Genomic DNA, 23,808 nt, shown 5'->3' on the forward strand with positions numbered 1-23,808 from the left:
CCTAACGGCATCTGCAAGATTTCACATACCGGAGAAAAACAAGCAGTAAGAGCTGATCTGAGGGTCTACTGTCCAGTTGCTGTCTATGAGAGCCGGCAGTCAATCACTCGCAAACTCTGACCAAACGGTCAAACTAGGCAAACTAATGAGAAAGTTTGTGACGCCGCCGCCATTGTGAAATCTGGTGAAGTAACGCCAAGTTCTGGTCACATGACCAGAGAACAGCCAATAGGAACGCTCTCTCCATGAAATGACCTGTGATTGGTCAAAGTCTGCCGTCACGGGCTAGATTTTCTAAAGCCTGAAAACAGAGCCATGAGGAGGTGCAGAAGTCTAGTTATCTCTCAGAACACTTGAATTACAATATGCTGAAAGGTTATTATGGAATTTTTGCTCAATGATGCAAAAATATACTGCCTACTGCCACTTTAAAGGAATAGTCTGACATTTTGGGAAATGCACTTATTCGCTTTCTTGCCGAGAGTTAGTTGAGGAGATTGAATGTTGAATGTCCAAAACAAAACCCAGAATTTCTGTATAGAATATGCACCAGGGGGAAGGAGTGGGAAGCAGCAGTTTCCAGCCAGCAACAGTACCTGTCTGAAGCTGCTGGCAGTGTCAGCACACCTTTTAACAACCTCAGGGATTGGCTTGGTGTCCTCAGCAAGGTTTTTTTTTTTATTTCTTTTTGCAGTTGCTCGAGGAATTTTTGCCAATGGACAACAAACATGTCACAACACAAATCCCAAGCACCTATGCAGACTGCGACCTGATAATCATGCTTTCTAAATGTTATCTGAGGGGATAAACAGACAAAAAATGGGCAGTATTGCGGTATGATCTTTATATTTTTACATTAACGATTTTCCCCTTTAGGACATTATCGATCATAAACCTTTTTATCTTATTGATTCATTCACTGTATGCATAATATATGAGGAATATTGAAATGCAGAGGGATGCACCAGCGTGGCAGGCAGTTAGCTACCTCATGCCACGACCCAATTAAGGAACGGAGACTCAGAAATCAAAATTTACCCATAGAAAAAGTTTATTTAGTGAACTACATGATTGTTTTGTGATGTCCACTTAATATAGCAATATGTGACCTAATTTTTTAGTAAAACATTTAATGTAAAAAAGTAGCAAGCCACAAATGAAGCAATTTAAAATTCTAAACACTCCCAAACTCATTTTAAACAAGACCCATATTTAAGACCATGCGAGCCCTACTGGTTACGAAGTGTGTGTCATTAAATGTCTGACATCCTCTCTATAGAGTTATCGTTTAGAGGAGATGAGAGGAGACAAGTGGAGACAGATCCTCAGCCATCTGTTACACTACTATGTTTTCTTCTCAGCTGCCGCAGCTTTGGCCCTCTCCACCTTGCCCTGCTCTCCCTGGAAGAAGTCGGACTCCAACCAGCTCTCGTCCTCAGAGAGCTTGACATAGACATCCCCGTTGGCCTCGGTGACCGTGTGCGTCCGCTGCTTGGCACCCTTGGAGTACCATCTGAACTTACGCTCTGCTTCCGTGGGGTCCATGGCCTTGTATATGCCCTCCCCGTTGGCAAGACAGATCTTGTACTTGTGGTTTGGACAAATTATGCACAGCTTGCCGGCAATTTCCTGTAAGAGTGTGTTGAAAGAAAGCGGATAAACAACCTCATGTAGGTCATTTAGGCCACTTCAACATTAGCATAACATTAAATTAATGTTATGCAGGTATCTTAATTACAGCAGTCCTCAGCCCAGCAGTGTTGGGATGTTAATGCAGGTGGATTAGCTTGCAAAAAGCATGAATGAGTCCTCTACTTCAACTTAAATGGCCTTTTGTTTTTCTTTCCTCTGGGCCACACAAAAACAACCACTAATCTCTTAAATCAAATGCAAACCTCACCTCAATGTCTCCATTCTGCAGTATTCCCCCAGCATCTGTTGTGAGAGGGAGGAGGATCAGTGTATTGCAGAGTAAGCAAACAGTTTACAGCACACTAACCTTTTGCTGACAGGATGCACTTTAGAGGTGATATGTGCTAAAATGTTCTATCGATGACAAAGTAAAGCAGCTCAGTGTTAAACGTCCCATGACAGGATGTCTATCATCAATCCATCGTTCCTTTTTCCTCCAGCTTATCTGGGGCTTATTGGTTGCTGCTCGTCTATCAGCAGCAACTTATTTTTCAATTGATTCATTTGTCAATAACACTTTTGATCCAGACGAGAATACATCTTGTTGGATGAAGTCTAACGGCCAATAATATACTTTTACTTTCACTTTTACTTTAATATTTTTTTTTTTTTGCACTTATTTGAACTGTGGTTATATATTGTATATTGTAAATCTTAATGCAAATATTTGTAAATATTTCTTATATTCTCATTTCTTATTATTCACTTATATTTCTCTACATATATTGTGTTATATATTGTAGCATTATGTACATCATTTAAATGTTACATACTCCTTTATTTCTATTTTCTTTCATTTCTTTATATAAGAGCAACTGAAACGACCCAATTTCCCCCTGGGATCAATAAAGTATTTCTGATTCTGAATCAGATTTGATGTGAAACATGACATGTGTCACACTTCCCCTTCTCTCATAAGTAGCAACTGTTTTGAGTGAAGCACAAGAAGAGCTGAACTCACGATAGCAGTAAGAGTCCATGGCGTAGAAGACGCTCTGGTGGTGGACGATCAGTACATCTCGACCCTCTATTGTTCTGAAAGAGCGCTTTGCTTCAATCAGTTCGTCCTTCTTCCCCACAAAATGAGGCCCTCCTGTGGGCGGCTTCTTCTCCTCCCCCATGACTCTGTGAAATAGCTGCCCAGAGGGCCAACAGGAAATATCCCAATTTAGTATTCATCACATTTTATTTTTCTTTACCAAATCACAATATTGGGTGTCAACTATCCTGCAATCAATGCCATCTTTGCAACACGGTAACTGTAATGCTGTATTTCTGGGTGAGAACTTCAACTTAACCACACATGAAAAGTGTGGCTTTTGGGTTTTGTCGTCACAGTTGTCAGTTTAAATTAAGTCCACAACACCTCCAGAACATTCAGCTGGAAGAATCCAAGTAAGGACATCTCCTCTTAACACAGACATGCAATACTAATCCCTAATATCTGTCTCATCATTACTAGTGGTTCCCTAAATACAAAATAGCAGACCAATCAAGTGCCTGATGATTACAGTGTATGACCTCCATGAATGTCATCATTGTACAACAAGCATTGGTCATCTAGAGACCACAGTCCTAAATCCATGATGTGTAATCTCTGTGACAGTCAGTAAAAATATCTGGATGCAGGGGATCCTGACCCCAAGTGTGATTCCTGTATAGCAGAGTGGAATAATGAGCACTTCAGTGCAGGCTGAGTAAGCACAGTAGTAGTGGCAGCAACAGTCACATGTCCTGAGGCATCTGGCTAAACCACAGACAGCTACATCTACTATAAAAACGAGCAACAGAAAAGCAAAATAATTGTTTCTGTCAGGAATACGAAACATTTTCTTTAAGTGAGCCCTAAGGGGACTGTAGGATAGATTTGTACAAATCCGTCAAAGTTACATGATGTTTATGCATCCCATCTGTCTGACTCTCTCCCTCTTTCTCTCTATATATTTTTTTTCTTGAAAAATAACAAAACTGTTATTTTGGTTGAGTATTTTGCCTTTTACCTTGAAACTCAGCAGCGGCGTCTCCGGCGTTGAACAAGATGAACAACTGTACTGCTGACAGCTCGGCTTGCGTGGGAAGGAGGCCCCATCTCTATTATCTTCTGACACAAGCTGTTTTCAGTTGGCCCTATCTACACTGGGTACATTTCTTATCTGTCTCCCACAGGCACAACAGCTATACGATTGTAAATAAATATGTACGTTTATCATAAAATCAGTTGTTTAATCTGTCATTGTGAGAGATTTTGAACCGGATGAATATCTATTTAAATAAAAATATTTAAAAACAAAAAATGTTATTATTTATTATAGGGCATTTCAGTCTTATCAGTTCACCAGTTTTGTGTCCCTAAATCATCCTATCATCATCGTCATCTGCAGTTGTAGTAGTGTAGTAGTAGTAGTAGTTGCAGTAGTGGAAAGTAACTAAGTACATTTAGTTACTACAATACTCAAGTAAAGTATGATTTTGCAGTACTTAACTTTATACTTCTACGCCACTACATTTCTGAGGGAATTGTAATTATTAATATATATATCTACTGCATTTAGTAGCAGTGCAAGTGCAGCTATGGTTACTTTTTAAATGCTAAATATACAATTAATTTATATAATAATACAAAATATACATATGAATTAGATACATACCCAACAGTATACAAAGTCATTTCAATTAAAAAAATAATCAATAATAATACAGTATAATAAGAAAAAGAAGGAGAAGAAGAAGAAAGAAGAAAGGCACTTTATTAACCCCGAGGGGAAATTCAATATAACATAATAATAAATAATATTATAATAATAATATAATAAAATGAATAACATAACACCTATATAATATAATGTTATAATATATTATATCATATACCATTACACTATTATAGTATATCTGAATAAGGAGTACTTTTACTTATTCATATAAGTAATCTGAATACCTCTCTCACCACTGTGTGGCTACGAGTTACTGTCAAGGCAGTTTTCACAAAGCGGAACTGTTTATGTCCGTCTTCGAAGGAAGAACACCGGACTCATTTCTTAGAGCACCGCTGAGCTCCGCAGTGTTCTCAGTCCGGTGAGAAACAAACTAAACCCAATCACATCCTGTCACAGTGAATAAACCTGTAAGTGAGTTAATGACGTTTTATAAGGTTAAGTAAATAACTACTGTCTGTTAATGAAGCCAGGGTGTTCTGCAAAGTGAGAACAGAAAGTAACTTTATAATAACAAACCGAGCAACTCTCTCTAATGTTTGACATCTGATCTGAGCTAACATGCTAGAAAAGCTAACAGATGTCTCTGCTCTGTATCTGTTGCAGCATGTTGCATGTTGTATGTTGCATGTTGTATGTTGCATGTTGGTCTGTAAACCTGTGAAATCTGTCACTGAAGCTGCAGCACAAGTTGCACAAGTGTTCTAGCTAATACCTGTCATAGCTGTGTAGAAGTCATTTCATTTTCCACTAATTCTTTTTTTGTTTTTTGTTTTATTGTGTTATAAAGTGATTACAAAACAAGTGAAGACATGTGCAGGGACATATATAAAAAAGACCAAAATATATTAGATAGAGAAAGACAAATAACAAAGTACAAAAACAGAACAAAACAAAACAAAAACAACACAAGGGGATAAAAGCAGGTTGAAGAATGTGTGTGTGTGATGTGGATAATTGGTTTGTGTTTGGCATTGAATGAGGCTAGATGTTCATATATGACATATATCTACTCTTAAACACATATACTGTACTGAACATTTGTTAAGGCGTAATATTTGCTGCCACATGCAGGTCATATATGTCCCACCTGCATATACAGTAGACTTAACCTGTCAAAGACACTTTTCTTTTACTTGCAAAACAACATGTGGAACAGTTTTGTACATCTCACAATCATGTAGAAACAACTTGGTGAAAAAGTAATAACTTTTAAAAGTTTTTCATTATACTTCCAAGTACCTTTTCATGTAATATTATTCAGGATAATATACCAGTTTCCTCCTCCAAAGTGCAAAGGGTCACGCTTTGCACTCCCTTTGAGAGTGGTGATTCTTAATTTCTTCATTAAACACTGACCGTAGCTCTACTGGACAGGTGGCTCGACCGTACACGCTGCAGCTTTGTTGTTTTCTATAGTAGAATTTTGTAACACAACATAATGCAAAATGTGCTTGTGTGTGAATTTGTTGAACAGGAAAATGGCGCTGCGTGCTTGTGGCTTCATCGTGTTTCGTCTATCCGGTTGCATCCCTCCACCGGACAACATCGAGTACCTCCTCTTGCAGACTTCTTATGGGACGCACCACTGGACCCCACCCAAAGGTGTTTACAAGTTCAAAAACATTTATAATGTCGTTGATAATAGACACTAAAGAGCTAAATTCCACTCGTATAGCTTTAAATGTTCTTTGTGCCAGTTACGTCTAACCTGTTCACCATCAGGTCATGTGGATCCAGGCGAGGACGACCTCACCACCGCTCTGAGAGAGACCAAGGAGGAGGCGGGGCTGGGGGCGGAGCAGCTGAAGGTGATTGACGACTTTGTGCAGGAGCTGCGTTACGAGGTGCGAGGCAAACCCAAAGAGGTGCTGTACTGGCTGGCCGAGTTGAGAGACCCAGCAACAGCGGTGACTTTGTCTGACGAGCACCAGGACTACCGCTGGACCCGGCTAGAGGACGCCTGCGCTCTGGCTCAGTACAAAGACCTGCAGGACACGCTAAGAGCAGCGCAGCGACACCTGGAGGCTCGGCAGGACAAACAGCGATGAACCAGAAGGTAGACTGTGCAGACCATAGACTGTATTATATAGATGGACGACGCGTCTCCACTTCCTCCCACTGGACAAAAGTGAAGCCAAAATATCCCGGATACGGGAACTGCCATCTTGAGATTCTGACGTAATCTGGAGGCAGAGTCTACTGGAGCCACGGTATCGAGGTTCTAATTAAAACCAAACTTATCAGAAATGAACACTTGAACATTCATCAGCATGATAAGAACTATCTAAAATGACAGAAATCATCTTTGGGAAAAATGTATTTGACATGTACTTTGACTTTTTAGTTTGACCCTTGTCCCATCCGCTAACATGGAGGAGGCGGGCTTTATGACCGTTACTGCAGCCAGCCACCAGGGGGCGACCCAGATATTTTTGCTTCACTTTTGGGGAGTTGTCATGTCGTCCATCTTTATATACAGTCTGTGTGGTGCAGATGGGATGATTAAAGAAGGGAAAGCTGCAGCTGGCATGTAATACTGTACTGTATAATGTGGGGCTGAGTAAATTGATCTGTCAAAACAAAGGGGAGCAGCGAGGAAATGATGTCTCTTTTGAAGTCATATGTAATGAGATTAAATACATACATGTCTTAAATGTGAATCAACTAAAACAGTGGAGAAAAAATCTTATCAGTCCCTGTTTTTAACTGTCTGTAGTTGTAATTAAATGTATTCAAAATAAATATAACAGGTTTTGTGTACCTGGATTTTTCTAAAATCATCAAAATGGGAAGACTATATCAAAAGAGAGCTAACAATAACTCATAAAATAAACAGTATCCAACACAAGCAATTTGCTCAAGCAAAAACATAACTGGATAAAAATAAACTGTAAGCAGTAGAAGCTGCCACAAGGTGGAGACAAACACAAGAAATCAGGTTTTCTACATTTTCCACCACAAACTGCAAAATACTGCAGGCTGTAGAAATACAACTTAGATGACCAATGAGCTCAGTAAAAGCCTTCAGGCTTTTTTTTCTCCAGCTCTCAGCATTCAAATAAAAGTGAGATACACTTACTACTTTTTCCAAATGAGTTCCTGTCCAGAAATGAAAAGCGGGTAATAGGAATCATTTTATTACATTAGAAACAATGGTCATAACGTTTAAGAGAGACTATTATTATGCAATGATTCTGGGTGAATGTGCGCACATTATCATAAATGTCAAATGATGAACATGAGTTAAACCCTATTTCTCAGAGATGATATACTAAACTATATATTATATAGCCCTTAGTACACTAATGAAACCTTTTTTAGATTGTGGACACTCTGTGGTGTCTGTCCTTGACTGATGAAGGACTAGTTAAGCTATTCCTCAGTAAAATGATTCAAGACAAACAACAATGTCATTGAAACCAGTCACCATTGGCACTCGGTCCTCATTTTGAGATGATTGAGCAGTAGTTTTATGCAGTCAGTGGGAGAAATCATATTTATTGTGTTTTTTAATCCAATCAGCTCCTTCTCATATTGTTCAACAATCTAACAGGGTTGTGAAACGTTCATCAATCGAGTATAACCCTGATCAGCACTTAGTAGCACACACACATTTTATCCAAAGCAGTTCTCTCTCAAGCAAATGGTGAAATTAACTTCAAACTTGACCCTGGTCACATTGTAATACAGGAACATTCTGCTCTCAGTGCCATGCTGCAGGATTAACAGCCTCTGCTGAAGGGATGAAATAAGAGTAATTAAAGAAACAATTGTGTTCTCGCAACTCATAAAGCAGCTGAGTGGAAGCGCTCACTTAAATTAACTCCCACGTTTCTTCTGGGTATTTTAAGGACACGGGAAATGGCAGTGGGTTGGAGGAGGTCAGTGAAAGTGCCCCAAAGTAACCTGTGTCTTTCTAGTTTCATGAGGCATATTACACAGTATACGATAAACTGTATAAAGTAACACCGTTGCATTGAGCAAAAGCTGAAATATGGCTTGAAAACCCATCAAGGCATCGTTAAACCAGTAATTCATTTCATGCCTGGTCGGCCAGAAAAGCTCCTCTCCCAGTGATAACAGACAGCTAATTGTTCTGAATTGTCTTCATGATTAAACATTAGCTCTGCATCTTGGTAGTTTATGTGTCATCGTATTATAAGTTATGGAATATCTCAAAATCATCCCTATGCATTCAGTGACTTAATGAATTTGAATTAGGGTGCAATTATGGACCATAATGTTGCAGAAGTTTGGCAATCAAGGAGCTTTAAGGGCCAGTTTAGTAGAAGTATTAAACAACATACAATTTGTAGTATTTAGCGATGTCGGTAGTTTGATATAATTTGTCCAGGATTTGAGGTTTTTAAGATGTCATCAGTACAATAGAGGTGAATCGTGTTTGTGGTGCTCAAAGCATTGAAACATTAAAATAAATTCATTCAACAACAACGTGATTTCCCAAGAACAATGTCCCACTGTCGACAGGTTTCATAGGAAACATTTCTTCAGTAGAAAAACAAATATATATTTTTGGATGTGTTGCTATGTGTTGCTGTAGGATTTTTTTTAAATGTCATTTTCTTCCAATGCTGTGTGCAGAGAAACAAATTCCCATTCAAATCAATTTTATTAGAGTGAAGGCAGAAATCTCAGATTATCTCAACATCTGGACAAATTATACCAAAACTATATGCATGACTAGATACCATTAGGGGTGTAAGAAAATACCGATACACTTGAGTATTGCAATATTATGTTTTGTGATACTGTATCAATTCTCAGAAACACTATTGATTTTTAATTAATAGTTTACATGCAAAGATTTGTGGCATACGGTGACTCAGATCCCACTGTTCTGAATGCGGCGTGTTCTTTATATTATGACAGTTTTCCTAAAATTCGATTTTTAAAAAATCACAATATATCGCCTTGCTTACACTATCGTCATATATCACAATATATTGAATCGTCACCCCTGTATCATGATGCGTATTGCTAGATTCTCGCCAATACACAGCCCTACTTGATACCACTATTGGTATGTTGGATGTACTATAACACATTCATAATATATGTAGCATGTGACCAGTGGTCAATAGCAAAATAAGGTGAAAACCTTTCAACAGGCTTCAATGACATACTGTTTTATTTTCAATGATTTTTCCAACTTAACCACAATAACTGCATGCCTCCATTTGCATATCACTCCTAATTCTACTCCAAACTTGCTGCGTTGTCTGTTTTCCATGACATGTGGGCTTAGCAACACATATCAAAAGCTATATTGCAAACAAACCCAACAATGTATTTTTTTTTTTTTTACAATAGAAACTTTATGAGTGACATTTGCATCCTCAGAAAAAAACACAAAATGATGAGGAGAAAAAAATGACATAAAATCAAAAGAAAAAAAAAAACCCAACAAGGAGGACAGCATTAACATCAACAGGTGTGGACGCATTGTGGACACACGCAGGTCAGTCCGTCGAGTGTGTGTGACCACACTTAAAAAAAAAATACACACTTGTGCACACACATGCTCACACACCCAGATTAAATGAACTAAATGATTTCATTCAGGCCTTTTGTATGTAACAGTGTGTATGGAATAACATCTGAACATCTTCGACTGCGGCCCGTTTTAGTGTGTCGTTTCTTAGGTACACTTTGGGAATCATCGTCATCCCTCGGAGATAAGAATTGTTGGGTTGCTCTCTTCACTCAAAAGGCCTCCTGAGCTTTTCTCCACCTGCCCTCATTATAAAAACAAGGCATACATTTGAGTAAAAAAAAAAAGAGAAGGATTGAAAGATTGAAGAGCTCTAAACTGATCATTGCTATCATAAGGGCAACGCTACGCCTAGACTTTACTCTATAACAAAAACAATCATTCTGATTTCTAAATTTATGATGGGAGGCAATTAAAGTTAAAGCAACTGTTTGCTTTTTGGGAAATACACTTAATTGCTTTCTTGCCTAGAGTTAAATGAGAAGATTGATACCACTCATGTTGTGTCTGTTAAATGTGAAGCTAATGCCAGTTAGCTGAGCTTAGCACAAAGACTGGAAACAAAGGGAAACAACTAGCCTGGCTCCATCCAAATGTTACAGGAAGTCACTGCTCCTGGCCAAGACATTTCCCAGTGAAACCACAACCTGTCCTTTTTACATTTCTTTTTTAAACAAACAAGATGTAGCGTGTTCATTAATGAGCTTTAAAGGTGCTGGTACGTGGATTTTGTTAGCTTTGGAAAGAGCCAGGCCAGCAGTTTCCACTGTTCCAGTTTCTGTGCCAATGACCTTTTGGGAAATACACTTGTTTTCTTTCTGGCAAGGAATTAGATGAGAAGATTGATACCACTCCCATGTGTGTCTGTTAAATGTGAAGCGAATACCAGCAGCTTAGCTTAGCACAAAGACTGGAAACAACTGGCCTGACTCTATCCAAAGGTTACAGGAAGTCACTGCTCCTGGCCAAGACATTTTCCAGCACAACTCCGGTTTGAAACCGCAACCTGTCCCTTTTTACATTTCATTTTTCTTCTTTAAACAAACAAGATGCAGCATGTTCATTTGTGAGCTTTAAAGGTGCCGCTAGGTGGATTTTGTTACCTTTGGAAAGAGCCTAAGCTAACCAGTGAATGGTTGTAGCTTCATATTAAAAGGGATAGTTTGACATTTTGGGAAAAAATACACTTGTTCGCTTAAATACGAAGCTAAAGCCAGCAACCGGTTAGCTTAGCATAAAACCTGAAAACAGAGGGAACCCGCTAGCTTGGCTCTGTCTGTCCTATGGTACCAAAGTCAGCCTACCAGCACCTCTAAAGCTCACTCAATAAGACGTTATATCTCGTTGGGATTTTGTACAGAAACAAAGTGTAAATCGCCAATTTATGGGGGGTTACGTGGTGGACTATTTCTTGGCAGGCAACCAGTGAAGACGCCAAGAAACAGTTCAACACGTAACCCCTGTAAAACAATGAGGAGTTTTGTACAGATTAAACTATATAGCTAAGACAGAGCCAGGCTAACTGTTTCCCCCTCTTTCCAGTCTTTGTGCAAAGTTAAACTAACCGGCGTCTGGCTGTAGTTTGATATTTAACGTATTAAAATGGCATAGATCTTCCCATCTTAGCCTTAGCAATCTTAATTCCCAATATATGAAACGAGTCCTTTAGCAGATACACCTGAGACTGGTACATTTCCTTACTATGATTTTCTTTTCTATATGGTGAGGGATGGGCAAAAAAATGGGGACCACATCAAGAGAAGTTCAGAATCTCTGGCATTTATCCCCTTCCTGTTGTGCCTTGATATCAAATCCATTAAAGATCCGGTTCAGGATTTGGATTTCCTCTCCCCGTTCTCGACAGAATCCAGTCTCTGTGAGCCTCCAAAGCACGGGGCCAGGAGGAAATGCTTCCCTCCTTTGGCTTCACATTAAAATCCAAAAAGGTATATCTCTTAAAGAGTTTATTCAGACAGCTTTTAAATCCACCACATGCAGCCGTCGCTCCGTAGTCTTTACAGTGACCGGCTGTGGGGCTGTACTTGGTTTCCTTGGCATAAAATCCATCCATTTGAATCAAAGGTTTGCTCTGTTGTGTTGAAAAGGGCAACAGATTCACAACCATAAAAACACAACTCAAAATGTGTTGGTTTACTTGATGCCACACTAGTAATATTCGTCACATTATGCTGTTCAGTGTGTCCAAAAGTTTAATACTCAGAGGGCGTCTTTTTTTTAGTTTTTTTTTTTTTTTTTTAAATCAGTCAAATCCTCAGCCAGCTCAGGCCTCAGCGAAACAGCACTAGAACACTGTGCAAACACACAATGTTTTCTCGACTGGACAAAGTCCAAAAGGTCAAAATCACTGGTGTGACAGAAGTCTGCACCTGTTCCACACAGACAGGAACAAGAAAACCCTGACATTGTAGTCAATAGATGAATAGTAAATGTAAATATCCACACACGCGCACACACAGATAACAAGCAATCAGTGTCATATTCATTCAAATGCAAATGGGTAGCTAAGCTGCATGTTGATTTTGTCCTCGTCGATGAACAGACTCTGGATGTGGTGGAGCACAGTAACAACGTCCAATTTTCACTTTAAGCTTACGTCGGCGCAAAAACGTTTTCACATCTATCGCAACATAATGTGAGCATTGTTTCTCTCGAGGAGAAAGTCCCTACAGGTGCATTTTGATTTTTTAAAATTTGACTCTAGCCTACAAAGAAGAAACTTAAAAGGACCCCAATCAAGACCAACAGCAACACTCAGTCACGTGTAAACACGCTGGCGGTGGGTTTGGAGACTTTCAGTTCACTCTCTGCCCTCTACGACCACCCAGTGATGCAGAAAGTAAGAAAAAGGAGGTGGAGGTGAGGAGCAGTTTGTGTGTTAAGTTTCTCATTGACTGTTTTGTTTTTTTCTCTCTCAGTGAAAGTCTATAGAGGCCCTGAGGTTTAAGAGGCAGAGAGAGGTGTAGGAGGCGACCTTGTCCACCCCTAACCAAATGACATAGCTTTGAGGGATGATGAGGGAGCGGTCGCGGTGGACACTACTGAAAGTGCGTCCAAAAAGGGTGGAGTCACGGCGGAGCCTGCGTTTTGCAAGTTTAAGTTGATTGCATCAGTCGAACAGACGGGCGTGAGATATTCTGCCAAGGGGGACACCGCTGATGGACAAGCCGGCCAGCTCATCGACTGGTTAAATGAGCCAAACAGCAAAGTGTCCATCAGCCAGACTGTCTGAGCCCGCACAGAAAATACAAGGGGGACAAATCAGGGAGGACAGAATGTCAACCAACCAAAAGAAGAACATTAAAAACAGCAACGAGTAAAGACACGGTGGATAGAGAGAGACAATCTTTTAACACAAAACCAGACAATCTGACGTGGACTAGCCAGACGGAGAGCCGGCCAGCTACAGCGGGGTGCAAGAGACCACCACAAGGACAGTTTGTTTTCATCATTTATCAAAAACTAATGTGTTTACTTTGCAGGAGGTTATTTAGAACGGACACGTGTGACTTTTTATCTTTGGGAAATGCTTGCAAGTAATTAAAATACTGGTATATGTGATAGGACGATTCGAAAATGTTTGTCTCATCATGTATGCTCCTACACAATGTTAATGGTGTTTTAATAACTAATGAACGGTTACTGTTGTTAATGCCTGATCATGATCAAAAAGGACTCTGATTAAAAGGCTGGAAAGACTCCCACAAAACCGAGTTATTCTCATCCAAAACAAGGACAAGACAGAACTAGAGATGGCACTATGGTTTGAAGCAAAACGTCTTTATGCAAAGCCAACAAGAAAGTCCTTCTCCAGCTGACAAAACTGTGGATTGAACGATACGGAAATTTCACTGTTGACAATGAAGAAAAAGAAATTCATGGTTGCAACTAAGAACTTACAGTACAGAACGCGAGGAGTTTGTTGCATGAAAGAGTTACGCAACGGGACATAAAAACCAGAGTTAAACACGGTGATGTTTCGCCCCGTCTGGATTCAGTAACTTGCACATAATTAATCACACGCTGACCTGACTCTATTCTGCAGAGGCATGCCACCATTTCTGCATCCTCAACGGCAACATTTAAAAAAAGTGAAATATTATAACGTAACATCAGAAACACTTGGGAAGGGGGCGGGGGGGTGCTCTCAAACAGTGCTGGAATAATTTCAAACTCTGCAAAAACATCTGATGCCAGACGGAGTGCAAGAAGCTGTAATTAAGGCAAACGGTGGAAACACCTAATTCTGACTTTCAGTGAAAACTGCACCAACAAATCTTTTTCTGAAAACATATGTAGTAGCATTTAACTCTTATTTGACCGATCGTTTCTATTAGTTTAATAAATGATGAATTGTGTTTGGCAGTTGACTTTTGACCCCACTGTATGTGCAAACAAACACGCACACACACACACACACACACACACACACACTGAAAATCGTAACGAAACACATAAAAGAAGAAGGGTGGGGGTGGGGTTGGGGGGGGGAGTTCTCATCCAGATCATCATGAGTCTTCGTTGCCAGAGTCGTCCTGGTTGTCGTAACGTCTGGTGGACGTCCCGCCGTCCTCCGTGGGGCTCATCCCCCCGGCTTCGCCGACAGACTCCATCTCGCTCTCGTCCTCCTCCTCGTCCTCCTCCTCCATGTCATCGTCGTAGAGGTCGTCGTAGAGGAGGTCTGAACTGCTGTCCTGGGAGGGAACCCTGGTCTGGACGCAGTACTCCGCCAACGTGGTCGGCACCTTGACACCGTCGCGCTCGGCCTCCGCCGCTGTTGACATCACCTGCTTCCTGTGGAATGGAATGAAATCAAAGTCTGTGTTATTTTCTAACGTGGACTGACTGGATGATTCTCTTTGAGCACATTTTATCTGTACAAGGATGAGACGCTCAACGTTGTGAGTTACCTGATAATCTCCGCATACTCCTTGTCCTTGCCTTTGCTGTCCCTCCATTTGCGAAACATGACGGACGCATCCACATTAGCCGGAGAGAAGGTGTTGGGCTCATTGAGCAGAGAGATCACACTAAGTAGGATAGTCCTGATGATCGTGACAGAACAGCACACAAACACACACAGACAGAAAATGAGGACAATATATCACATCCTGTCGTCGTATGAAAGAAAAGCTCTTTAACGGGCTTATTGAAACTAGTTAAGCTTCATCTGAACCTGCTCAATTACATGCTGCACCCGATCTGCTCAAGTTCTCAAATACAGACTCAGCACTTCACCTCTAGTCCTCGACAAACCGAGTCTTGCTGACATGTTCAATTTAAAAGATATTCACCCTTTCTTACCCTGCAGCAGTGTCTTGTTCTTAAGATGTTAAACAGAACAAAGGAATGCTAAACGTGAACTGTTAATTTACACCGCTCTTGATTTATGCTGTATGTGTATCACATGTATCACATCCTGTTTTTCTTTTACTTTTCTTTGTTCTTTTTGTAGACGGGCATGGAAAGTCCTCTACCCTTAACTTTCTTTTTTGCATTTTTGCCTTTATCAGAGAGCAGACAGGATGGAGGCTGACAGGAAACGCGGGAAAGAGAGAGAGAGAGGCATATGACATGCAACTGAGGTATCTAGCCAGAGTCGAACCGGGGACGGTGCAGTTATGCGGTATGTACTTCAAAGGAAGCCGTGTGTAACATTTCGGGGGATCCATTAGCATAAACTGAATATAATATTCATAACTATGTTTTCACTAGTGTATAATCAGCTGAAACTAAGAATCGTTGTGCTTTCGTTAGCTTAGAATGAGCCCTTCATATCTATTTATGGAGGGGGTGTCTGTCCGCCTTGTTTCTACAGTAACCCAGAACGGACAAACTAAACTCTGGCTCTAGAGAGAGCCTTTCATGTTTTTACGTTACCTGAGGGCCACCGTAGTTCTTCGACACGCTTGTGAAACTGCGGTAACGTGAGCCGCAGAGTGCAAAACCGTGGTACCGCCAGCCACCGTGTGACTTTCGAAAGTAAGATGTTACGCCATTTTGCACTCGGAGGCTCACGTTACCACCCTCTTGGAAAGAGAGGAGTGAGCGGAGGGGTACTCAGTTAGTTTACAATCTGCAACCACACCACTCGATGCCACCAAACCCTACACACACTGTCCCTCTAACCGTTTGGCTATCCATCAGGACGCCCCTAACCCTCAGCTTTCTTATCTTGTATCCCATATTCGAGAACTCCAGTTTCATAGAAAAATAAAGTCTATTGTACTCAAATGAAAGTCCACATTGTATTCAAAAGTACTAAAAAGACAGCATGTCTGTGTTGTAGAACGGATTAGAGTGCAGACAGAAGCAGAGAGAGTACCTGACGTTCTGAGTGGGGTTCCACCTCTCAGAGGGCAGCTCGCCGCTCTGAGGGTCATCGACAGGAGGGTGCAGGATGGAGATGCACACGTCTCCGTTCTGGAAAGAGAACAAAATGCACTATATAATATCTGTCATGAAGACATGAAGGTGTCCACATGTAGCCTCTAAATGGCTCCATTTTAATATAAACTATATAAATGCTAAATTGGCTTGATAAGATCTACAACAACTGTGTTTACCTCGTAGATGTTGGGGTGCCACATCTTGGTGAGGAAGCGGAAGGTTGGCGGGGAGTACGGGTAGTCAACCGGGAACTTGATGTGAGCCTAGGAGGGAAAAAAATCAGAGGTTGACAGTCAACATGTGTTTTACAGACTTGACTTTCGTTATGCTAAGTTGAAGTCCTTTGAGCCTGGGGGTCTCGGCTTTAAGGTGAAGAGACCCCAGGGAGATGTGAGCTGATGTTTTGGAGGTTGGTGTAGCACATTCATATGAGGGATGTGAAAAAAAAATATGCTTTATATATCCAAATAAACAAAATACATTACATTTGTAATCCTCGCAAGACAACCTTTCTCTAGTGAGACAAATAAAGCTCTTCCTTCATGCTTCCTTGAACAAAAATGAAGTGAAACATGAAACAGCAACAGTTTTGCAGGTGTCTCAAGGAGATGCAAGTTGTTATCAACTTAGTTTTATGAATCAGGAACCAGAAAGGTTAAGAACAGCTGCTTTAAGCTAGATCTTAACAGTGATATGACCAACTGGATTCTGTTCGTTGTCCAAGTCAAACTGTAATGTTGCATTAAAAATAAGTTCTCTCTTGTCTAGCTTTACAAGTTGAATAACAACAAGTGTTCAACCACAAAGTAGCGTCCTGTGCCTTTTCATTCATGTGAAATTACTCACTCATTCAGTGAAACTATCATACACTCAGCCGTTCCCGCAATCCCATTGTGAAAAGCAGTCATTTAATTTCAAATGAATTTCAACAGAGCTCGGCGTCAGGTTGACATAACAGTTGGTGCTTCTGGTTCTGCGTTTTCTTTCTATACTGTAATAGTATTGCGCAATGATCTAGGTGAAAGGCGTGTAGGCTTTGGTGTGTGTGTAACACCACCCTAGCTCTCACTGAGCTGCTGCCACTCAGATAGGACTATCATTACCTCACAACTAGTCACTTCACTAGTGCAGCCACGATAAATTAAAAACACAGAGAGTTGACACGCGAGTTTCCAGGAGGGGTTCAGCAGCAGAAACACAGTTATATAGTTACACTAGTCAGCAATATTTCATCAATTACACCTGCACCGAAGTATAACCATCAAGGCAATCCTTCCTGTAATATACTAGACTCAATAAGTAGAATTATATCTATTAATGTAGTTATATGGGTGTCACAGTGGCACTATTAGCCTTAAAGCAAGGTCCTGGGTTTGAAACTGTCTGCAGACTCTATGTTATGTTACGTCTCTTTTAAAGACTTACAGGTAAATTGGAAACTCCAGCGATGGCATCTATTGCACATCTGTCTGTCCTGAAAGAGGGATCCCTCCTCTGTGTTTTTGTGTGTGAAGTTTTCCCCTATCTGACCTCAGGGTCTCATGATAGAGGCTGTAATATGATATGTTGCCCAGACTGTAGTAACGCACGTGACTTAAGGTTGTATAAATAAAATTGATGTGACTTGTCAGTAGATTAACACAAAGATGTCATTGTAAACGTGAGGCGTAACGTAAACAACGATGGCAGCAACACATTTTTGCTGCTCTCTGTGCTATTTTGGCATTCCTGGAAGATTACATCTGCATTGCCTCAACTTGAATGCGGGCTATCGCTGCACCGCACTTTCTAGATGTTTCCCTGAATGAGTAACATGAAAGATAGGAAGATGAGTCCCGTCGTGCCCTTCTCTCTTACTCTTTCTGTGCGCTGAGGTGCCATTTATATCGGTCTCACGGCTAAAAATAGCCATCTGAAGCACAACCATCACACAGCAAGTGGGGGGGGAGGGCCTGACAAGGAGAATGGAGGGAGAGGGGAGGAAGACTAAAACTTAAAGACATAAATGGCGTCCTGAAAGGGCTTCAAAACTAAATTCTTCTCTTCTTGGTCTGACACTTTGGGTTCAAACAGAGTCACTGTCACTACTACCTGGCTGTTTTCATAGTTGCAGCAAGCTCTTATATATCCTACTTTTAGGAAGAAAACTTGTCCACGAGTACAGTCGCACTGTATACATTAAGGGTGTAAGAACATATCCATACACTTGAGTATCGGGATATTATGTTTTGCGATACTGTATAGATTCACAAAAACACCATATTGATTCTTAATTAATATCTTACATGCAATGATTAGTGGCAGACAGATTGCACGAAAAGTAGTGCTATGATGCTGGATGTTACAGGGATTGTGCTTATGGTGCCTTCAAATGGGGTCGTGTTTACCGTGTTCACGAGAAGAGTCCATATGAACGCCCCCCTCTTGTGGTATTCACGACCTTGTAAGTGGAAAGTTTCTGAAAGCTCAGAGTTCACGACTTGTGACGTGTTTGTTGACGTTGTCAGAAATGGCAGAGGACATGGAAGTTAATTTTTCAGTACATAATAAGTGAATATATTGTCATTTTAGACGAATATTGTTTTTCTTTTTAATTTTATAATAGGTCTGAGGAAAATGTTGGTATTCCCAGCAACCTCATCTTTTTCATTAGGCCTTTGCATTTCCTGCATTATGTACCCACTTGCTAGCTTGCTAAATTGTTAGCCTCTGTGGCTTCTAGACACCGACAGTAACGGTAATGTTGCCGTTGGTGTTCTCACGACTTAACCACTTGAACGCCAAGCATGTTGTGTACACGACTTCACGTTGTAAACACGAGCTCACGAGTTTCATTTGAAGGCACCATTATTGCATAAAAAAGTAAACTTAGGAAATGTTATGCATATGGTGTTGTGTTCTTTCTACTATGACAGTTTTTCTTAAAATTAGATTTAAAAAGCGCAATATACCACCTTGCTTACAGTATAGCAATATATTGAATCGTAAACCCTGTATCATGACACGTATCGTATCGCCAGATTCAGCTCTACAATACAAATAATATTCTGCTACTGATTATAGATGAATGTGTCTCGTTATTTAAACCCTGTGTCGTGTTTGGACCAGTCTGAATTTCCTGCCCTTTTTTGGTGTTGGAAAGTTTTTTTTGTCCCAACCTTAAAGTAGCCTCCCTCGTACAGGGTGTTCGGGGGCCCGAAGATGGCCACTTCCCAGTTGTAAAGGTCAGACTCCTCCACCAGAGTGATACGGAAGCCCTCCACCGGCTGCTCCTGCAGAGATTTCAGCTCCATCATCAGGGCCTTCTGGGAACTAGGGGTTGCCTGGTGGGCCATGTTGATCCACCACTTCTGACCCCCGAGATACCAGTGGAGAAGATAGGAGGGGTATAACATAAGATAAGATAAGTTAAGATAAGATAAGATGAACCTTTATTAATCCCCGGAGGGAAATTCAGGTGTCAAAGCAGCAACATCAGCAAACAGAGTGAAACACAGGAGAAATAAAGGTATACAAAAATTAAAAAAACAATAATAGAGATATAAAAGATACAGAGTGAATGGATGAACATAGTGTGTACAGTCCGTCAATAAATAAATGTAATATGTACATGTGTGCAGTCTATAAAGTGATATATAGGATGTATAGTGTAAATAGAGTGTAAAGTGTGCCAGTGTATTGTAGAATGGGAAGGAAAAAAAATTTAATTTCATATGTTTTAACATTTCATGGTTACTCTGATGGTTGACTTCTGCAGCAACAATCTGTTAGCTTGGTTTTGCATTGACAGGTAGTCTTTCTCTAGAACAGGGCTGTTCAAAGTGGGGCCCGCGGGCCAAAGTTGGCCCGCCATCAGGTTTGATTTGGCCAGCCAGAGGTTAGCAAATTTTTTTTTTAATTAAAAGACCTAACCGACTTTACTGTCATTTGGAGGCCGTACCAGGCTCGGGTTTATGGTTAGAAGATAGTGGCATCATATGAAACTACAAAACCTAAGGACTTCATTAGTACCATATCATGTCATATTAGCTTGTCAAGAAGAAGGCTAACACTCTAAAGTTGGGCTAAATTTTGGTGGGGAAAAACTGTCATGTCCATTTGTCAAGGGGTCCTTGACCTCTGACCTCCAGATCAGTGAATGGGTAAATTGGTTCTATGGGTACCCACGAGTCTCCCGTTTACAGACATGCCCACTTTATAATAATCCTATGCAGTTTGGGGGAAAACATGCAGTTCTTTGGATGCAGTATGCATGTGTTATTTTTGCCTATTCTAAAAATGGTGTATTTTAATATTTCTACATACTGGGGTCCGTAAACAGTCTTTGAAATGCATAAATTGCATAAATGAGCCCAATTGTATTCAGCAGGTGGGTTTTAAGGGGCTAACTATGTAAAACATATTAAATTTACAATTAATTTTGCATCTTAATAATACAATACAATAGGTGTTTAATTTTGGCCCGTGGCCCACCATTGAGTTCCAGTTTTGGACCTCCAAGGGAAAAGTTTGGGCACCCCTGCTCTAGAACACGCTAGGACAAAAGAAACCTGAACTGATAACACAGTCCTGCTGCAGTTGCCTGGTGGGCCATGTTGATGCACCACTTCTGACCCCCAGATATCAGTGGAAGATAGGAGGGTATATATTGTAGAGTGGGGAATAAAAAAAATGATACTGTCATTGGTTTTAAAGGTCCCATATCATGATCATTTTCAGGTTCATACTAGTATTTTGTGTTTCTACTAGAACATGTTTACATTCTGTAATGTTCAAAAAACCCTCTATTTTCCTCATACTGTCTGCCTGAATATTCCTGTATTTACCCTCCGTCTGAAACGCTCCGTTTTAGCGCATTTTGACGGAATTGTAACGAAATTGCAACGGAATTGAGTTGCTAGGCAACAGCTTGGTTCCATGTGTACTTCCTGTCAGCTGATGACATTAACATACACTGCAACCAGGAAATAAACTGGGACACATTTAGAACGTTTACATTTAAAATTGTGTCAAGGGTCTAAATATTGTATATTTGTGACATCAGAAATGGGCAGAAATCCTGACAGCTTGTTTCAAATGCAGAGTTTCTGAATACGGGGCTGTGTGTATTTCCCTGTGGATTGAGTGTTTCGATACTTTCACAGTATTTATATAGGACTTAAGCCTGCTTTATAATAAAAAAAACATGAAAATCTCACTTTTTTATAATATGGGACCTTTAACATTTCATGGTTACTCTGATAGTTGACCCTGCAGCAAAATCTGTTAGCTTGGTTTGCATTGACAGGTAGTCTTTCTCTAGAAAATGCCAGGACAAAAGAAACCTGAACAGATAACACAGTCCTGCTGCAGTTGCCTGGTGGGCCACTTCTGACCCCCAGATATCAGTGGAAGATAGGAAGGTATATATTGTTAAGTGGGGAATAAAAAAAAATTATACTGCCAGACTTTCATGGTTACAGTTGACTTCTGCAGCAACAATCTGTTAGCTTGGTTTTGCATTGACAGTAGTCTTTCTCTAGAACATGCCAGGACAAAAGAAACCTGAACAGATAACAGTCCTGCTGCAAACACAAACAGGATATGTGGCCCTGCCAATGCTAGCTTTAGGTCACTAGTTCAGCTCAACAGGGCCCTCTATATGGGGGGAGAAAAAGCAAAGTTAATAACAAAGTGTTTACCTCTGTGTCTCCTTTGCACTTGTACTGTGTGTTGTTATCGGCTGAAAACAGGAAGGTAAACTCATTGGTTGTCCATGCTAGCCTGGCTTGTGTCTTGACAGTGAGCAGTGGATGTTACTGCTAAAGAGCTATGGCTCGTCCTCGTGTTGTGTTTCCGAAATTCTTTGTGTTGCCAGTGTTGACAGTTGACATGGAGAGCTAGTAGTATCAATGTAAAGAAGTCACGGTCTCCTTGTGGATCATTCTTGGGCTCGACAGAGGAAACTGGCTTCTCTTTGACATCTCTTCTCCTCCTCCTCTCTGCTTGCTGCTCGGTTCGGTTCTCTCCAGCTGATCCCTGCTTGTTTATGTTTGTTTATCTGCCTCCTCTCTGTGGCAGTCTCAACTTCTCCACACGTCAGCTAAACCTCCTACCGAGCAACAACTTCTCCGTCCCAGCTCCTCCTCTGCTCTCTCCACCGTCAAACCTCCGAGGCTCAGTGGTCAGCAGTGGTGGAAGAGGCTGGTGAATATACGGGCCGACGGTCGCGTTAAAAAGGCGACTAAGTGAGAGGTATAGACTCGCTGAATTTACAGTTGGATTTCATCGATTTTTTATTTTCCTCCCATCGGTGCTTCCGGCTATCAGTGCGCGTGTCTGCAAAAACGTAAAGCACGTAGCGGGGGAACGTGACGTGCGCGCTCTCGATGCTGAACCTAAAATAAATAATTAAAAAAATATTTTTTAAAAAACAACAACAACAAAATAACAATTAAGACATTCACAAACACACTACACTTTTATATATATATATATGGGGTTATATATATACTATATATATATATATAATTTTTTTTTTTATTTCTACAATACCTAAAATAAATAATAATAAAAAAGATTTTAAAAAACAACAATAAAATATCAATTAAGACATTCACAAACGTGTACATATTACATTTTTGATATTTCTTTTAATTTTCTACAATAACTTAAAATTGTATTAAAATTATATTATATATATTATATATTATTATTATATATTATATATATTATATATTATTATTATATATTATATATATATATATATTATTATTATTATTATATATATATAATATATATATATATACATATATAATATTATATATAGTGTATTGATCAGAAAAATGGTAACAGCCCAATGTTACCTTACCTTTCATTTAATGTTTCTTCTCACTGGGCTTCCTTTTTTTTTTAAACAAACAATAAACATCTGCTGGTTGAATTTAGAATTGTACATATTACATTTTTATATATATATTTTTTAACTTTCTACAATAACCTAAAATGTTATTAAAATTATATTATATATATATTATATTATTATTATTATTATTATTATTATCAATAATAATAATAATAAATATATATATTATTATTATTAAATATATATATAGTGTATTGATCAGAAAAATGGGAACAGCCCAGTGTTATCTTTCATTTAATGTTTCTTCTCACTGGGCTTCTTTGTTTTATTTAAACAAAGAATAAACATCTGCTGGTTGAATTTAGAATTGGGTCTGTGATTTCTTCAGAGATGCCATATTTCTTATTGAAGCCTAATAATATATTTTTTTAAAAAGTAGGAAAATTAACCCCCTATTTTCCATCTCAGTGCTTTAAGACTAATGAAAGGAAAACATGCAAAGTCTCTCCTCAGAACTTATGAAGAACTGAACATATATGATGATGACCCCTAGAGCTACTATAGAAGAGTGCAGTCTTTTCATTTATTAATTTATTTCCTTTAAATATTTTCTACTCTCTTTTATTTTTGTTATTATG

The 23,808-nt window shown here is 39.8% G+C and overlaps 3 protein-coding genes across 6 annotated transcripts; 1 reads left to right on the forward strand and 2 right to left on the reverse strand.

Annotated features, from left to right (window-relative positions):
* Positions 1–1,036: 1,036 nt before the first annotated feature.
* On the reverse strand, positions 1,037–3,837 carry rfesd (Rieske (Fe-S) domain containing). The gene is made up of 4 exons (XM_074626853.1): positions 3,693–3,837; positions 2,654–2,828; positions 1,901–1,935; positions 1,037–1,629 (listed from the first exon to the last, which is right to left on the reverse strand). The coding sequence occupies exons 2-4, from the start codon at positions 2,811–2,813 to the stop codon at positions 1,345–1,347; spliced, it is 480 nt and encodes a 159-aa protein (XP_074482954.1). The 5' UTR covers positions 2,814–2,828; positions 3,693–3,837; the 3' UTR covers positions 1,037–1,344.
* An 825-nt stretch (positions 3,838–4,662) lies between these two features.
* On the forward strand, positions 4,663–7,172 carry nudt2 (nudix (nucleoside diphosphate linked moiety X)-type motif 2). Of its 3 annotated transcripts, none has more exons than XM_074627677.1 (3): positions 4,663–4,813; positions 5,881–6,008; positions 6,129–7,172. In XM_074627677.1, exons 2-3 carry the CDS (start codon positions 5,885–5,887, stop codon positions 6,452–6,454), a joined length of 450 nt encoding a protein of 149 aa, XP_074483778.1. In that variant the 5' UTR covers positions 4,663–4,813; positions 5,881–5,884; the 3' UTR covers positions 6,455–7,172. The 3 variants fall into 3 exon arrangements, with proteins under 3 accessions (XP_074483778.1, XP_074483864.1, XP_074483691.1); XM_074627763.1 differs by having other exon boundaries at positions 4,704–4,817; XM_074627590.1 differs by having other exon boundaries at positions 4,742–4,764.
* Positions 7,173–9,526: 2,354 nt separating this feature from the next.
* Positions 9,527–22,649, reverse strand: ube2r2 (ubiquitin-conjugating enzyme E2R 2). Of its 2 annotated transcripts, none has more exons than XM_074627376.1 (6): positions 22,008–22,649; positions 19,485–19,676; positions 16,503–16,589; positions 16,262–16,359; positions 14,847–14,981; positions 9,527–14,730 (listed from the first exon to the last, which is right to left on the reverse strand). In XM_074627376.1, the coding sequence occupies exons 2-6, from the start codon at positions 19,659–19,661 to the stop codon at positions 14,445–14,447; spliced, it is 783 nt and encodes a 260-aa protein (XP_074483477.1). In that variant the 5' UTR covers positions 19,662–19,676; positions 22,008–22,649; the 3' UTR covers positions 9,527–14,444. The 2 variants fall into 2 exon arrangements, with proteins under 2 accessions (XP_074483477.1, XP_074483557.1); XM_074627456.1 differs by having other exon boundaries at positions 19,485–19,673; positions 22,008–22,648.
* Positions 22,650–23,808: the final 1,159 nt, after the last annotated feature.

Source organism: Sebastes fasciatus, chromosome 1 (assembly GCF_043250625.1).
Source record: "Sebastes fasciatus isolate fSebFas1 chromosome 1, fSebFas1.pri, whole genome shotgun sequence".
Taxonomy (NCBI): Eukaryota; Metazoa; Chordata; class Actinopteri; order Perciformes; family Sebastidae; genus Sebastes; species Sebastes fasciatus.

Excerpts from the sequence above, each read along its gene's own strand:
- nudt2 (XM_074627677.1), top strand. The coding sequence starts at position 5,885 with ATGGCGCTGCGTGCTTGTGGCTTCATCGTGTTTCGTCTATCCGGTTGC. Across the intron at positions 6,009-6,128 it reads CCACTGGACCCCACCCAAAG|GTCATGTGGATCCAGGCGAG; the intron begins GTGTTTACAAGT and ends GTTCACCATCAG.
- rfesd (XM_074626853.1), bottom strand. The coding sequence starts at position 2,813 with ATGGGGGAGGAGAAGAAGCCGCCCACAGGAGGGCCTCATTTTGTGGGG. Across the intron at positions 1,936-2,653 it reads CATGGACTCTTACTGCTATC|ATGCTGGGGGAATACTGCAG; the intron begins GTGAGTTCAGCT and ends CTCTCACAACAG. Across the intron at positions 1,630-1,900 it reads TGCAGAATGGAGACATTGAG|GAAATTGCCGGCAAGCTGTG; the intron begins GTGAGGTTTGCA and ends ACACTCTTACAG.
- ube2r2 (XM_074627376.1), bottom strand. The coding sequence starts at position 19,661 with ATGGCCCACCAGGCAACCCCTAGTTCCCAGAAGGCCCTGATGATGGAG. Across the intron at positions 16,360-16,502 it reads GGCACCCCAACATCTACGAG|AACGGAGACGTGTGCATCTC; the intron begins GTAAACACAGTT and ends TTCTCTTTCCAG. Across the intron at positions 14,982-16,261 it reads AACCCCACTCAGAACGTCAG|GACTATCCTACTTAGTGTGA; the intron begins GTACTCTCTCTG and ends CACGATCATCAG.